Source organism: Synchiropus splendidus, chromosome 14, assembly GCF_027744825.2.
Source record: "Synchiropus splendidus isolate RoL2022-P1 chromosome 14, RoL_Sspl_1.0, whole genome shotgun sequence".
Lineage (NCBI taxonomy): Eukaryota > Metazoa > Chordata > Actinopteri > Syngnathiformes > Callionymidae > Synchiropus > Synchiropus splendidus.
In genome coordinates, this window is record NC_071347.1 from 9,705,648 (window position 1) to 9,721,739 (window position 16,092).

The 16,092-nt window shown below is 44.0% G+C and overlaps 1 protein-coding gene across 3 annotated transcripts in view; it reads left to right on the forward strand.

Annotated features, from left to right (window-relative positions):
- syt7a (synaptotagmin VIIa) overlaps positions 1–16,092 on the forward strand; it is a 79,708-nt gene that overhangs the window by 47,442 nt on the left and 16,174 nt on the right. Inside the window, exons 3-6 of one of the 3 annotated variants that reach the window (XM_053886878.1) lie at positions 5,656–5,735; positions 6,744–6,878; positions 12,894–13,061; positions 14,813–15,211. In XM_053886878.1, the coding sequence (XP_053742853.1) occupies positions 5,656–5,735; positions 6,744–6,878; positions 12,894–13,061; positions 14,813–15,211 (782 nt within the window). The other 2 variants (XM_053886879.1, XM_053886877.1) reach the window with 2 other exon arrangements.

A 16,092-nucleotide genomic window follows, 5' to 3' on the forward strand; every position in this document is an offset into this window, starting at 1 on the left:
GTTTCGTAAGCAGCAAATATGGTCCTGTCATTCAGTTATTATGATGTTTCTTTTGGGATTTTTCGATTTAACAAACACCTAAAAACCCGCCATCAACATCCCCACTTCCATGCTACATATTCCATTTTCTGCTTGTGAAATGTCCACTTCGTTGTATCATGTGAGATTTCAGGGTTGGGGCTTTTCTATCGGTGCGTGGACAGAATCTTTGTGTGTGTGGTGTGCAGAGATGCACCACTGACATTACGGTCAACACCAGACTTTTTAGTCTTCAACTGTGGGGTCTCTGACTGATAAGAAAACAAATCTTTTATACCACCTTAAGTCACGCTTCACCATTCTTGTTTCTTCATTACTGACCACACGTTGCAGATGGAGCGGATCATGACAGTTACGCCGTCATTTTTGGTTATTTTAGAATGTTCCCACTTAAAATACATCTGGGTGAGATAATGCTGGAGGCAATTCTTCCCCAATTACACACTTCTCTCCGCAACAGTCACAGGTCACCAAAATTCATTAAAACACATTGTGGCGTGGTGATTTAGCCGGCGATTTTAATAGCGCGCTCCTCTCTAATTATGGAGTAATGTGGGTAACATTGAGCGCGCGGGTCGACTCCGGCTGCCTGTTGGCTCTCGGCAAACAAACACAGCTGGATGTTGGAAGGGAGCATAATGCCAACTGCGACCCATGCTAGTGGTCGTGTACCAGCCATGATCATTCAGTACTAGTTTTCCACCGGTTTTAATGAACATTGAAGAGGCTGTTTTAGCTTGTGGTCAAACGAGAGAGAAGATCTCAGTTCAATCTGGGGATACAATGTGATGAGGAGACTTGGTGAAGACTGTCGAGCAGAAGGAGACTCATGTGGTCATTTCACAGACTATAGTCAGTGAGTATTGATCTGAACAATGTGCTGAGTTTGTCTTGATTTAGTTGTTTCTTTCTCGTTCCCAAGAGCTGGACACGCTGAGCATTTGAAGCTCTTGGCTTCAGGAAATGAGAACTGTTAGGCTCACTGCCATTGTGCTGCGTTCCACTCTCTCGCATATCAACGCCGCTCAAGACTTCCTTTAGCCACCGTTTCTCACCTGTCCAGCTCTTTCTTCTTTGTTTCTCTCATTTCTGGTGTCTATATTTAGCTTCCTCCCGCTATTCTGTGCCCTCCTGCCTGCTTTGTCTTCCCGTGTTCCTGATACAGTTTACGATTCCTTTGAAACACATGACTTTCCCCTGAGAGACTTCTGAGAGCTCAGAGACAGTGAAGCGGTCAAGCTTGCAACACACAGCATTTCATAGTACTGTAACTATTAAGACTTAAGTTGTTGGCTTTTTTTGCTCACTGTTCTTCAACGTGTGGTGAGCAGAGCGACCCAGTGGCTCACCCACAACTTGGTGTGTTGTTAAACGTTGCCGACATGCAAGCTCTGCTTTGATGTAGTGAGGGTGTTTCTTCTAAGGCTATTCTCACATTGCAGCAATTTCACATTGCTGTGAGCAGAAACGCAGATCAGAGAAACACAGAGGTTGTTTACATGTTTTGGGTTGAAACACAAGTTGAAATCAGGTTGCTGAATTTTTCTGTTTTTTCATTGCACCAGAAAATGGTTTAATCGTGAATAAAAAGTATTATCATTCATGTACAACTAACATTTTTGCATTACCATAGTACTTTCAACACGGCTTCAAACTCAGACTAGCAACTTATTTAATGAGGCCCGAAATAGCATATTATTGGCTCAAAACTAATTTAAAAAAAACTGAAAACAACCTCATCTCCGCTGCTGTTGATATCGTGACTGATGAAGATTGCAATGTTCAAGCAGCTTGACACGCAGAGATCTTAAATTGATCTGAAAACTTATAAAAAATGATGCAGTTGGAAGGCAATTTGATGAAAGACAGAAAAGAAGTGGGTTTGGGTTGGAGCTGAGGAGGGTAGTTTATGTATTTGGACGCAAAACCAATGGCTGATTTTCCATATTCTTTTATTTCCTGTTGAAGGAAAAGTGATAATAAATTTTGCACAGCCTGCTACTTGCGGTGTCTAAATTTCAGCCTGCGTTGAAAGGATTCTTATTTGTCAAAGGGGCTTCTGACCTCATCACTGTGACCAATAGCTTCATCAGTTCCAAGAAACTGATCCTGTCAAAACGTCTTTTCACTGTCACCATCCATGCCGGGTGACAGCAGAGGCTATTTCTTCTTCTTCAACACCTCTTCCAACACAACTCAATAAATCATTCATCCCTCCATCTATTGGCTTCTGCTTTCTGGCTGCAACTGTCTATAGTCCCAGGCTTTAAACCGCTTCTCTCTTGTATGGACTTGTATGTGCTTTGATGTAATCCTCCCAGCGTGCTCCTGGTCCGCCCTGGGGATTGCTCCCAGTGGGACGTCCTGGTTCACCTCACCAGGAGCAGTGCAGAAGGCGTTCATGCAGGTAGCCACCTCAAGTGGTTTTACTCTGAGCCTCTCCTACAGTAGATGCTGGCGCTCCTAGCTCTATGTTCAAGGAAGAGCTGCCGGGTGAAGGAAATCCTCTTCTGTTCTTGTGACCGTCGATGAGAGCTTCTGTCGACAACATTCTCTTTACGCCCGACTTTGATCCAGCTATAGATCAAGCTAGCGCGCAACGTCTATTGCTGCAGGTTCACGACACATTTAATCTTTGTGACGCCACCATTGACAGCTGCTTAGCTTGATAATGTCTTTGTTGACTTTTCCGATTGAGTTTGGTGCCGATTATGTAACCACAGAGCAAATCTGAGTAATTGTGTGTGTGTGATGTATCCTCATCTCGTTTTTGCTGAGCCGGGCGGTTGTGGGTTTTTATCTCAGCAGCATTATGTCAATGTTGGATTTGTAACTGATCCAACAAACGGCGAAATACAACATCTAGAATCTGACAGATATCAGAGTTATCTGGACCCGGTTGGCACAGCAGCGACTGTTGTGATGATCAATATGTACACTTCAGACTGAGGAGCGATTTGCATTTCCATATGCTATTTTTGAGCTGTGAACGCATCATAAATCTGACTCAGTTCTTCTCTGACAGAGTGTCATGCATATTTCCTCTCACCCTGCATCATTTAGTGCTTGTTTTTTTGTGGCCGCATCCATCCACGAGTGAAGACAAAGAGGGTCTAGTGATACGCTACAGCAAGGCAAAAGACTGACAGTCAACAAATTGCTGACTCAGATTTTGATAATTTATTCCGTCCTCTCTGCATATTGATCAAGTTGAGGGTTACATGCACGTCGTAAACCAACATGACCGGCAGCATCAGATAAGCTGTTTGTGTCAAACATCAATTCAAATGACTGTCATTTTGTGTGCGTTAACATAGATATTATTTCATTATATGGAGCATGATAGGAATGTAATCTGATTACTTATGAAGTCATCTGTCCACAGTGATCTGAGTCATGACTGTGCACATGGTTGTCGAGACTCCGCTAGTATATTTAACTGCTTTAAGAACCATAGTTCTTTGTACTTACTTAGCCTATTACATTATAACACAATAAATAAAGTTGATTGTAGGTCTACAGTACATGCAAATAATATCTAATGGAACTGGAACACTCAACTCATTTTTTATTATGTGAAGATGTTCATCAAGCCATATTGTAGGCACACGAACTGAGGTAGAAAATGGCTTTTACATTTTATGTAAAGCTGCACAGAACCACAGTTATTAGTGATTTACATCAAATTAACTTAACATTTTCTTAGATACTGCACGTCTACAGCCCACCCTATTTCTGCTGCAGTGGACTCAGGAAACAAGATATGACTCTGTCAGACTAACCAGGGGAGCAAATATGATTCATTCTATTATTTGTCTGTGATATATAATCTGTCGTTTCTCTGCTCCATCCAGCACGGGGTCACAGTCATGCAGGCTGAGCTGGAGCCTGAAGAGATTCTTTACCACAATGTCAGTGGTACTTACATCTGTGCCAGTGTGTGTGTGTCCAGGGCTTGTCTGTCTTAGGAGCATAAACATCGTTTTTTCATTCATGGGATTTGGAAACGGTATTCTTCCTCTAGGAAGTGAGCAATTTGTCTTGTTATTTTTATCCCTGTCGTCTGGTCACAGGGTTGTTAGTCTCCTCAGCTTCTCCCTCTTCATCTACTTCAGGGAGACAGCGACTTTAAAAATGGTGGCAACCATCCAAAAAGAGCCCTGTACAGTCTTAGTAATTATGTTTTAGACTATGTTCTGTGTATCTGTTGTGTTTTTTTTCACCATTTCCTCAGAATCTTTTTGTGATACATAAACTTCCATGTAGTTGGAGATAATGTTGGTGGTACTTGAGATGGAGCTCAGCTTTGACATGTGTCATGGCCTCCTAATAATGATCTTATGGTCTGACAGTATCTTGCCGCAGTACTTTTAACTTTAATGGGCCCAGACAAAGCATTTCCAGCATCTCTGTTCTCATCTGACATCTGGTGAAAGGTGAGCTGTGAGATCACCGGTGACTCCACACAAGTACGGTAGGCTTCCAGAGAATTCCGCAGACTGAATTGTATGATGTTCATGTGTTGCCGATTCGGGGTGCAGATTGTGCGTTATGAGTTTGACAAAAAATTGGGAAAAGGAATTTTTAATCAAAGCATTTTTAGATTATTTTGTGAGAGGAATTTCGTAAAGATGAAAATGAATTTGTTAGGCAGTACTTGTGGCACCTGTATGGAGTAGAGAGCAGTTCTCACACAAAGACTGTGTCAGACCTTGAAGTCGCTCAGGTTTTCATTTAGAATGATTCAGAAGGATAAGTTCAGAAGTGCATTTATCTGGAATTTGGAGTCAAAGTTAGGGAGGTCTACATTTGGGAATAAAAAAAACATTGTTTAAAGAGAAGAATAATGAAAAAAGGGTTCTAATAACTTAGCTAAATCCCAGCTCTTCCTGCCCTCATTTCTCTGGAGGCGTTAGCGAGGGACATTTCTTCCAGAAACTGAAGCAGCATTGTCGTTTGCACGTAACTATGGAGCTTCGTCTCCAACTCCACCCACGTCGGCTTAGCTCACAACAGGGAACTGATGTGGCCCAAACATAAGCTCCACTTCTACAAGCTGAGCTCCTGCGCAGTGCTGCCAAGCCACCTTTACCATGAACACACACACACACACACACGCGCACTTGAATACAGAGTTGACTGCAGTACTTAGACGGGGCATTTGTAAGGAATTAAGGAGACTCTGCAGTGTGAGGCAGTTCCCCTCAGTGTGATATTTGTAAAACAATCGCCGTGATCTGTTTCGCCTGAGTCCGCTGAGCAGCGCTGCTTTGAAAGAGACTTGAAATTGTCATCATTTCCATGGTTACATGGAAATGGTGCTGCTCATGAATTCACGCAGGAGCATGACTTTCTAGAGGTTGCTCTCCAGTGGATTACTATAAAGTGGCAATTGCCATGTAAATCTCAGGGTGGTGCGATTGATAATCACAGTCAGAAATGGCTCTCCACGCTGGAATTGATTTGACTTTGATGAGCATAATCAGAAGACCATCAGGTGGAGGACTGGTGGGACAGTGTTCCTCAGATAATGGGAAAGGCTTTACTCAAGAAATTAGTATGGCCAGACGCTGCTCTAACGTGTTTTTGTCTTTGTCTTTTGTTGCTTTCCTGAAGGGGAAGAGGAACAAGCCAGGAGTAGAGACGGCAGACACTCCAGACTCGGGACGTGGGCGAGGAGAGAAGAAAGCCATCAAGTAGGTGCCTGGTAACTGGTCATGGTGGAACAATGAGATGATAACAAACAAGTTGTTTAACTTTCACTTCCCGAGAAAGCGTAAGACAAAAGGTGTTGTTTATCAGGACAAGCCTACGCTCAGCACGAGCATGTTTGCCTCGACATTAGATGAAAGGTTAGCATTTTAATCTCTATAGATTACATCTACATTATGCAACCTGTCGAGCTTTTGGCTGGCTGAGTGCAGTCTTTTATCTTTTGGCCTCCATCTGCAAGTGAAGGTCTTTGGATTGCCGTATAGAGTGCACACCAGTTTTTTTTCTTAACTTAAAGAAGCAGTAACACTTGAAAATATTAGCCTTGTAATTTTAAGTACCTGTTTTTGTATTCAGTCAAAGTGTCTGTTGTAAAATGTTAATACGCATCCCTCTCTTAACGCCTGATGTTTTACAGATGTTTTGAGCATCGGTGGTTCTAATGACTGTGTTTTGGAATTGTGTATATTCTTTCTAACTGGACCCTACAGAGCCATCAGTGTGCCTGGTTGGTCATATGTGCTTGTGATATTTCTGAATATGCAGTCTCTCTTTCCGCCTCTGTCGCTGTGCTCCAGCCGCTGCTGTGTAACTTGTGTGACGTCAGTGATTCTGCTCACCTTCCCTCTTCCACTTCTACTCACTGCAATTTATCTCTCTGCCTTGTGTTTGTTGCAAGTTCATGCCTTCTCACTGCGCACACATAAGATGGGGAATGTTCTCTGAAATGAGCTTCATTAGTGACCCCCATACTGTGTGAACCGAATGTCATATAATGCTGTTTGTAATCTCCTTTCTTCTTCCTCAACCGAACCTCCATGGTGATTTGTCATGTTCAGGTAGAGCCAAAAAAAAAAAACCTCCCATTCCATGCAGCTGCAAGAAACAAGCTCTTCCTCAGGCCGAGCCGTCGCACCATGTCCGAATGGAGGGACTCGTGTTTCCAAGTTCATCCTTGTGTTGCTCTGACCTGTCTTTCTTTTTGGTCCCAGTGATCTAGACAGAGACTTTTGGAATAACAATGACAGCAGCACAGTGCAGCAGAGGTGGAGTTCCTATCCGCCGAAGGAGTTCGTATTAAACATTTCTCCTTATGCCCCATATGGAGATCCTCGCCTCACACTCAAGTGAGTCTTGGTCCAAGGCCGGTAAGAGACACCCCCCTGAGCAGGGCTGTATTGAGGCAGGGGCATCACCACCACCATGCTTCCCCTTATTTCCTTTCCTCTCCTCCCTCTTTACTGCCGCTTTTCACACCAGCCTCCTCTCCTGCCACGCGCTATCTATCCAGTCAAATTCATGTGGATGTCATGATTCCTGACAGCTTATTACATCCACCGTTTAATCATCTTCATTATTTATTTTTATTCCTCAGCCAGCTAACTTTATGGGCAAACAAGACAATCAGGAAATCGGCGTATAATAAAAATAACTTTCAGTGCTTGTTTTGTTGCGTCAGCTAGTCCGACCCATGCTCTACACTCCAGGCCATCCATGGTGACTAATGATCAGTCATAATCTGCTTGGTAAATGCGAGTGGCGAAAATGTCATACACGCAAAGAGGCCACGCGGCTGACGCTTAACTACGAGTGCGTCGGGGGAAGCAGCGCTGCGATTCCCTCCGGCTCACTTTCGCTGCAACCCCTCACCTTCTAATGAACACCCAGGCGTACGCTCAGTTGCCCCCTCCACTCCCTACAGCCCTGCCGGTCCCACTAACTCCTGACCTGTAACCTTCTACCTCTCTTCCCATGGAGTGCTACCATGGAGACGGACAACCCTTGTTGTCTTCGTTCCAAAGATGTTGACTAGAGCGCACCTCTGTAGTGTCTCCCTGCCCTTCCCCTGTGTCAGCAGCAGTAGCTTGTTGTGGAGGGTTGACCGTTGGTCCAGGTTGCAATGGGGTTCACGTGAGGTTTCCATTAGTCTGTGATCATCCAATTCTCTGTTACTGCATTAACACATGGCTCTTGAACAACACATGTCATGGAACCATTGGGCCATATTTTCAAAATGACATCAGAAAGTTGAATCACTCCCACCAGGATTTTTTCACTTAAGCAACTTCTAAATATTATACTCCTCCTTAACTGGAAAAACAAAGAGTCAAAACATGAGCCAAGACTTTCACTTGCAATTAACAAAACCACTGTAATTTTTTTTTAAAACTCATGTCTCAGCGAATGAATCCCAGTGAATCCTGGAGGGACTGGTGAAAGGTCACGGGGCTTGATGGTGCTCCTCGAATTTAGACATCCTGCAACCAGGAGCAATTCTGAATCTGACTCAGAAGTGGTCACGTTGATGAGTTTTTAGACTGTGCTGGAGGAAGAAAACAGCATTGTGCTCATGGGTGAAAGAAATATAGATTTACTGTCTTACAAGTGACGGAATGTGATGACCAGTTGAAAAGAGCCAGTGTTTTGTACCTGGCAGTCACTGACAGGAAAAAAGACTAAGGAGAAGAAAAGCAGGGGGCGGGCGGTTCCTTTTCACTGTAGCGAGATTATATTACGCGACAGTTTTTAGAGAGAGGTGCTCTGTACAGTAGACAGGACGGAGAAATAGATCAATAAATATGACAAATGAGAAAATGAAATATGTTTAAAATATAGATAGGAAATAAGCAAAACAATCACAGATCATATTGGTAGGGTAGGAGATTTTGTTTTTCCTGTCGCAGTTTTCACTAAAATCCCCTTCACTAACCATCCCATTCAATACTTTTACACAAAAACATACATTTTAGCCACGTGTGGAATCGACAGAAATGAAAGGTAAATTTTAATGGACCCTTCCATGTGATTGGGTGGTGATGTGTCGATCACACACACTGCTGTCATTTGTCCCGCCCACTCTATATCTCCGTTCTCTCAATTTGACTGGAGTCGACGTCAGGTATGAGTCCATGATAACTTCGAATATGTACAGAAATAAGTAAACCGTGGCTCAACACGGATCACTCACCCTGTCTTTAAAAACACTTTCATAGATAAATGATTCCATTAAAATAAGATGAAAAGGAAACTTTCAATCGTGAATGACTTAACTTCAAACTGTCAGAATTCAAAATATGTGTTTTGAGCAATACTTCTCTCTTTCTCTCCCTCAATAGACTTTGAAAGTGTCCTAACATGCGTGTGACTGATATTCAAGGAAGCAGAACACGTTTCACCACTTTTCATGCAATTGTTTTTGTTGGACATGATAAAATGTCTGATTCGAGGGAAACTACTTTTAAATGACTTCAAATCTCCAAAATCTTCAAACCTTCTGTGTGAGGCATCAGAATACCATGACTGATGTATTTGTAAACAGTATATAGCCTTTGCTACTAGCTATTGAAACTCCTGTGTCACAAAATGTAGAGGATTAAACAATGGAAACGCCAAAACGTAAACACCAGGAATGTGTTATATACTGGCAACATTTTATTCAAAGTAATTCACATAGTACCTGAGCAGAGCAAAGCAAGGTTCTTGGATGCATAAGTGACAGCAGATCTCTGTGTTATTAAGGCTAACACAGCCTCAGGCTGTATATCTGAAGTTAAACATTATCAACAACAACAACAACAACAAAAATATGATAGCAGGGAGCTCTTTTTTCCTTCTGGTCAAGAATAAAGAAGGAGTTAAGTGTTACCCTCATCACTTCAGCGAACTCGTCTCCACAACACAATGGTGCGTTCCTTGGATTCCAGAACTGGCATTGCATTCAAGCTTCTTCCATTCCTCTTTGCAAACCTTATTGCGACAAAAGCCATAATGCAGTACCATCAGGGGAAAAGCTTGGAGCGACCTCCACCATTTTTCAAGTTTTCATCACTTATTGTGAACGATACCTCATGTTTTTCATTCAAATCTCCTCGGGGAAGAAAAGCGATGAGTGTGCCCATATTTCTTTCCCACAGCACTTTGACTGTGAGGGAAGTTGATTCCAGAGCAAGATTGATATGTGAATGGCTCTCATTCCTGTAAATACTGGGGGGGATTTATGACGCTGTTCATCCACGTGCTCCTACTTTTAATAAAGAGGAGAGACCCTGGTCACCTTGTGCTCAGCTGGATAAATGAGGCCCACGTACGTCCCCGGTGTTGACCGTTACTCCTGCAGTGTCACGCCAGCTGTCGTTGAGATTGATGGCTGAGTCCCCCTGCACTGTCAGGTCAATTGGTCAATATTAAATGTGAAAGGTGACCTTAAGAATGAAACACGATGTTGAAGTGTAGCACCTCTGATCTTGAACTGACTCGCCAGACAAGCATGCCTCATGTCTTTTAGTTTGTCTCCGGGATCTTGAGGCAGATGCATATTCAGAGGGAGTAGTCATGTCACCAGAGGGCACCACTGTGCTTCATTTTCGTCAGGCTTGCAGAGTGACATTTTAGACCCAAAAACAGTTTCAGGAAGGGGATGTGAGCAGCTCTTAGTAGTTGTGTGGCAGGTGAACCTGAAGCCCCAATATTAAAAGGCCACTGATCAAAACAGCTCTGCTAAATCCCCACTCCAGGCAGTGTTATTAGTAACTAAACGCCTCACAGTTCACTTACACTGCTAAAGCTGAGTTTGAATTTCTATTCTCCAAGCAGTGTCTCAGAAAGAGATGGTCAAGTAAACCAACATGATCAGAACTTGCAATGTGAAAGAAAGTGCCTTTTCACAATGGACACTGACCAGCTTGCAGCTACACAGCCCAACTAAACAACACTGTATCTGTCATGTTGGTCGACAGAAGACACGGGACACGTGATTAAATTACAGAATTTAATCGATGGAAGGAACAAATAAATAGACAGACAAATAACTAAAAGTGCCGGGAACCAAAACGCGGACTGGGATCAACACACAGGGACAAGGGAGAATCTGGAAAACAAGAGAGGCGGATTAGAATCACAGCCTAGAAAAGGGGGAGAACAGAAAACACACCCAGAGTTAAGATCAACGCGGTGGAGATAAACTGAAAGAAGAACGCACACTTGCACACAAGGATTAAACTGTACGGAGATCTATAAATAATAAGTGAGACTGAAATAACTGCTCACACGCAGACTGAATATAGATTGGGAGAGAAACGAAAGTGGAGAATATATCCACGGAAGGAAGATTAGGAGATGAACGCCAGCTGCGTATGCCTGTGAAGGTTGAGGGAAGACAGGAAACGGAAACGAAAGAAAGTGCGGATATGACAGTATCTAGTCTACATAAAAATATATAATAACGATAATAAATATCGGATTCTTTCTTTTGAGTTTTTGTTGGCTACTTTTTAAATGCTTGTAACTGACCACTGCAGAGCCGCAGGTAGATCATTTCGTCTGCTCAGGGTAGACGTCACACCTGAAAGCACAGTGAGCCATGACCGAGTCCTCCACCACAGTTTATCCAGTTTGATGATTTTATTTTTTAAACCTTTGAAACCCTTTGTCTTCCTCAAAGTTAGTCGATTGTGAAAGTCAGGATAATTAGGGTAATTTGGAAAATTTGCATGCCGACTGATAAGTGATTTGCCAGATAATCCTCCTCATTCATTTTAGTCCATTACTTAACACGGCAAGCAAATACAACGGTTACGTTGAAGCTGTGGATGATATACTATATCGCATCACATCTCATCTCTGCCTGCCTCTGGTTAGACATACAACAGTCACTGTAACATCATAATGTTGCAGTGTTATGGTTCTTGCGGTGGGAGTGTGGGCCAGGCCACTGATAATAGACTTCGTGAACTTCAGTCACAGGCCTTCAATGACATGATTGTCGCAGGACACATGCGTCCTGCAGCTCTTGAAACGCTTCTTTCCTAGTGACCTCTCTGGCTGTTAAAGTGCCGAGCCTGACTGTTTTGAAATTGATGCACGCTTGAAATGACATTGAGACCAGGTATAAAACAGCCACAAACCTACAAACAGTGCATCGCAGAGGCGACAGTAAAACCAAAAGTCTTTCAAGTTCTAAACAATTTCTGTGATCCAACTTAGGATGTGACGATGTGAAAATTTCACATCACGGTATTGATCACAATTTGAACGCTTCATTTCTGCTTGCCACACATCACTTGAGACAGTAAATCTAATATTGAATATTTATATATTGATAGATATTGATCAGAATATTCATCAGAGAATCCGCAAGACTGTCAAACACTCATATATATTCTGTACACACATGCATACTGGAAACACATCATGCTGCTCGCTGTATATCTCATGTGCAGAGACCTGCGGACACTCCGCTCTCATTGCACCCAAAAATGTATTTTAAATGAGAATTGTTTGGTAACTTAAAAAAAATTGTCCTTCATTGAAGTACTATAGAAACATTGGATTTTCGACTTATTAGATTGTATATTGATAGAGTGTCTCCTCCCTTCTCAACTCTCTATGTCAGAGTTTAGTCCCAAAAAACAAAACATGACACAATCTTACCTCTTAATGGTGTTGACCTTAAAAAAGTAGCTTGTCCTGTTGCCACCTAGTGGCAAAAGCATTGTTTTTTTATCAAAGTTGCAACTTTGGAGTGACATATGGGTTTGTTTCATTAGCCACTAGCAACATGCAAATTAATTTACAAACTAACTCGGGTGTTTCGTCCGCTGTCTCACCTGCTTAATGTCACTTCCCCAGAATGAAACCGTGATCTCAATAGACACTTAAACAGACGTCCAATGGCTGTGCAAGAACATTTCCTAATGGCCATGTGTCCCCACACATCACCGCCCAAAATGTCTAAATGAATGAGAGAATGAGCGCTAATAGTCCAGGGTCCGCCAGCCGCTTGCCTTCGTAAATGCTGTATTGGTCCTCCAGACACAAAGCACTGACTCCTCTGGTTTTGCACCCTCCACAGGCTCCTTTTCAAAATACCCTCTTCTTTCTTTCCTGTCCCTTGCTGTCTTTTCCCATTCCTGTCTTTTAACTTGACTTTTTCATCCTCCTGCTTCTCACTTGGGAAACCTGCCCCCCCCTACTGATCTGTCTCACCGTAGCCTTGTTGATCTATGCCTTTTCCTGTGTGTGGGTTTGCTGTCTGCCTTTCTCACACTTTTTGGTCTTTTCCCCTCTGCCTGTTGTTACTCTTTCTCCCCCTCTATTGCTCTCTGCTACGGTCCCCCCAAATTTCCCGTGCTCTCTTCTCGTAGTGGGGCAGTATCAGTCGGTCAGAAGGGTGCGGCGAGTGGGCACGGGGATGAAGGGGGGGTCCCATATCGCAGTGACAGCGTGAAAAGCATGGTGACAGAGGGAGCGAAGGCCGGGAGGTGGCAGACCGTCCAGGGCCACATGCAGTCTGGAGGACTCAGACCCAACAAGTGAGTTCAGAACCAAACAGGATGATAAAATGAAGAAAAAAAAATGTTGTTTTATATATTGAATCGGAGTTAAACTACATATCAATGACGACTGTAGGGACTGTTGCTCTGGTGTCAAGGCCGAAGGTGAGGGCAGAGTCGGAGGCCTCCAGGGAAACATGATGATAACAATAGCTGGTGCAGCTGACTCTCTAACCAGGGAGGTGAAATGCGGCTGAAAACTATGATTCATTAAAATGTGAAAGGTGCTCGAGGAAAAGCGACAGTCAGTTTTTGCCACGAAGGCGTGCGTCACACTTTCAATGAGGAACCTGTCTGAACCTGCACCACTGTCTCTCTCAGGCCTGGTGTCGAGAACGAAGCAGTTCATTTTCAGCTCTGTATGATTTTTGCACCTTTCTTTGGCACCTCATGCCACCGACTTCTCCCTTCATAACACATTTACACTCTCTACCAGCTCCCTCCTCATTCCTGTCCTCTCTCCTCCCCTCCTCATCTTTCTTTTTGCCCCCGTCTATAATTGGATTCTATTTTCAGGCTGCTATAAGTGTCTGTGTTTCTTTGTGTCTCGCACCCTATTTTCTTCTCCTCCTCCATTGTCACCCTTCACTGTTATCATTTCACTCCATCTTTCCTTTGTCGTGTTAAGCGTTTCTAATACTGTATTTGAGAATGCAGTTGTAGATTTAAGGAAATCATTAGTCCCGACTCAGTGTCTGAATTTTGTGCAGCTTATTGTCAGAACTGTTTCCTTAGTGTCCGTTTTCATGAGACTTTAAGTTGCTCTGGTGTTCCCATTTTAATAGGTTAACATCTATTAAAGAAGGGCACTATGAGGAGACTTGGACATCTTCTGCATCTATTACGCTCCGGTGATGTTAGAAACATTGAAAGTTATCAGCCAATTAAAAAGAAGCACATTTAAAAAGGAGGCGGCGAGAAATCCTCTGTGCCGCTGGGTTGGCTGCTGGAATGTCCCTGGAGAGGTGGCATCTATTTAAAAGAGCACCAAGAAAGAGACTCTATCAGAGATGGAGAAGTGGATTGATGGTTGAAGACATGGGGATTTCTCAACAAAACAGAAAAACCTTATCAGGAGTGCCTGGAAGCTGCAAAACAAAGAGCCGAGCACTTGGTCGCGGTCATCTGTCGCCAATTTCCCATTTGCCTGTGCGGATAGTAAACATTCGGCCTCCGCCGCCTCGCATCACGGCCTCAAGGAAGCAGCACCCTCAGAGCGCACAGACACACAAGTTTCGTTCACGTCAGACGCGCGGGGCGAGCACGCAGTTAGCGCACGTTTTGGTGGCGAAACTCCGTGAGCAACATTCATCGCACAGCGATCACTCGTGCTGCACTTTCTACTGCTACCTCTGCTACTGCTGTTATTGCTGCTGCCTCACGTTGCTCTCCTTCTCTCTCCTCCTCCTCCTGTCTCCAACTCCTCACACCCCCAACTCTTCATCCTTTGATATCACTCTTCTTGACTTCTTCTCTCAAACACTGTCTTCCTGTCTGGATGAACATTCTGGTATCAACTTGACCTCCTCTCCTGTGTCCTCTTGCTGCTCTGTGCCACCGTGTCTTATCTCCGAACTCTCTGTCCGTCCCCCCTCGTCTCAACTCTTGTCCCCTGGACACCTGTCCCCTCCTCCTTTCTCTTCTGACTCCTTCCCTCTTCACCGCCCTTTCCTCTGCCGACCATGGGCATCATCACGCACTCTCTCTTCCCTCCTACTTTGCCCTCCCAGCTTCGGGGATCCAGTCCTCTCCTATGCGTCCACTTTGGAGCACATCCCTACTCGACCTCGGACGCTACTGCGGCAGCAGAGTCTCCAACAGCCTCTCATCCACCCCCCCGGCCCGGGTCTCGGCCACCCTCCCACCACATCCCAGAGTTTGGGACAATTGCACACAGCACCTGGACAGCCCAGTGGAGCGGGTGCTGGGAAAGCAGAGGGCGGTGGCGGCGGCAGTGAGGGTGGGGGCACAAGAGGTGGCCCAAAGGGTTCACGAGGAAGCCCAGCAGGAGCTGGCGCGTCTCGCTATAGGGGAGGTGGAGCCGGTGCGCGCTCACGTGCCAATCCAGGCAGCTGGGATTACATGATGGACCAGATGCGGAATCGTGGCCTGGATGTCAGGTCTTTCCTGTGAGTCTCTACTGATGCTTGTGTTTTCGCTCGCAATTTTGAATTCCATATCTGTGTGTTAGATTATTATCTGATCCAGGGAAGGATATTACTTTTATTGAGATTCACTTTGTACAATTGCATACTTTGTGCACCTACTTGTTTTCATCCATACCTGTGGAATCAACAAGTCATTTCCTTCACCCATGTGTGTGCCTGCCTTTTTGGTTTGCAGAAGGTTTTTACTGTGTTTGAATGAAATTTCCAGGGACTGTGGCTTTCACCTCAGTTGCTTGGGCTTGATTCCCAGACAGGGATTTTTAAATTATTTTTTATTTTTGCTGAGAGTTAACACAGTTCAGATGAATGAAGCACTTACCATAATTTGAATTGTGAAGAGTATTTCATTCATCTGATGGTTTGCTGTGCTCACTGGAGGTATGCACTGTCTTGTTTTTTGTCTTGTTTCACAGCTGAAGGTGGGAAAATCAGTTTGTCTAACGTAAGATGTTTCGATCACGTCATACGAATCATATGTATGTGATGAGACGCATACTTTTCATGTTGGTTGAAGTTTGTTAATTGCTGCCAGCAATGTAGTTTAGGGGCAGTGCATGGTCTTCAAGTATGACGTGGGTTCCGCCCAGAAGCGGGGTGCAAAGTCTAAATTTGTCCCAGTATTAATTCTGCTTGTCAGCACTGCCACAATACAAGTGATAATATAAGCTGTTGAAGTCCGCCAGGCTGGATTATAAAGCTCAACTGCCCATAAATGTTCCGTCGGGGAAGTTTGCCCGTGTCTGTTTGAAATTGTTCAAATACAAACGTGCTAAAAATAGTACATCGGTTAGCAGAACATGAGGTCTTTCTCTCAGCGTATTTACCAATGCCACAAATGGCAG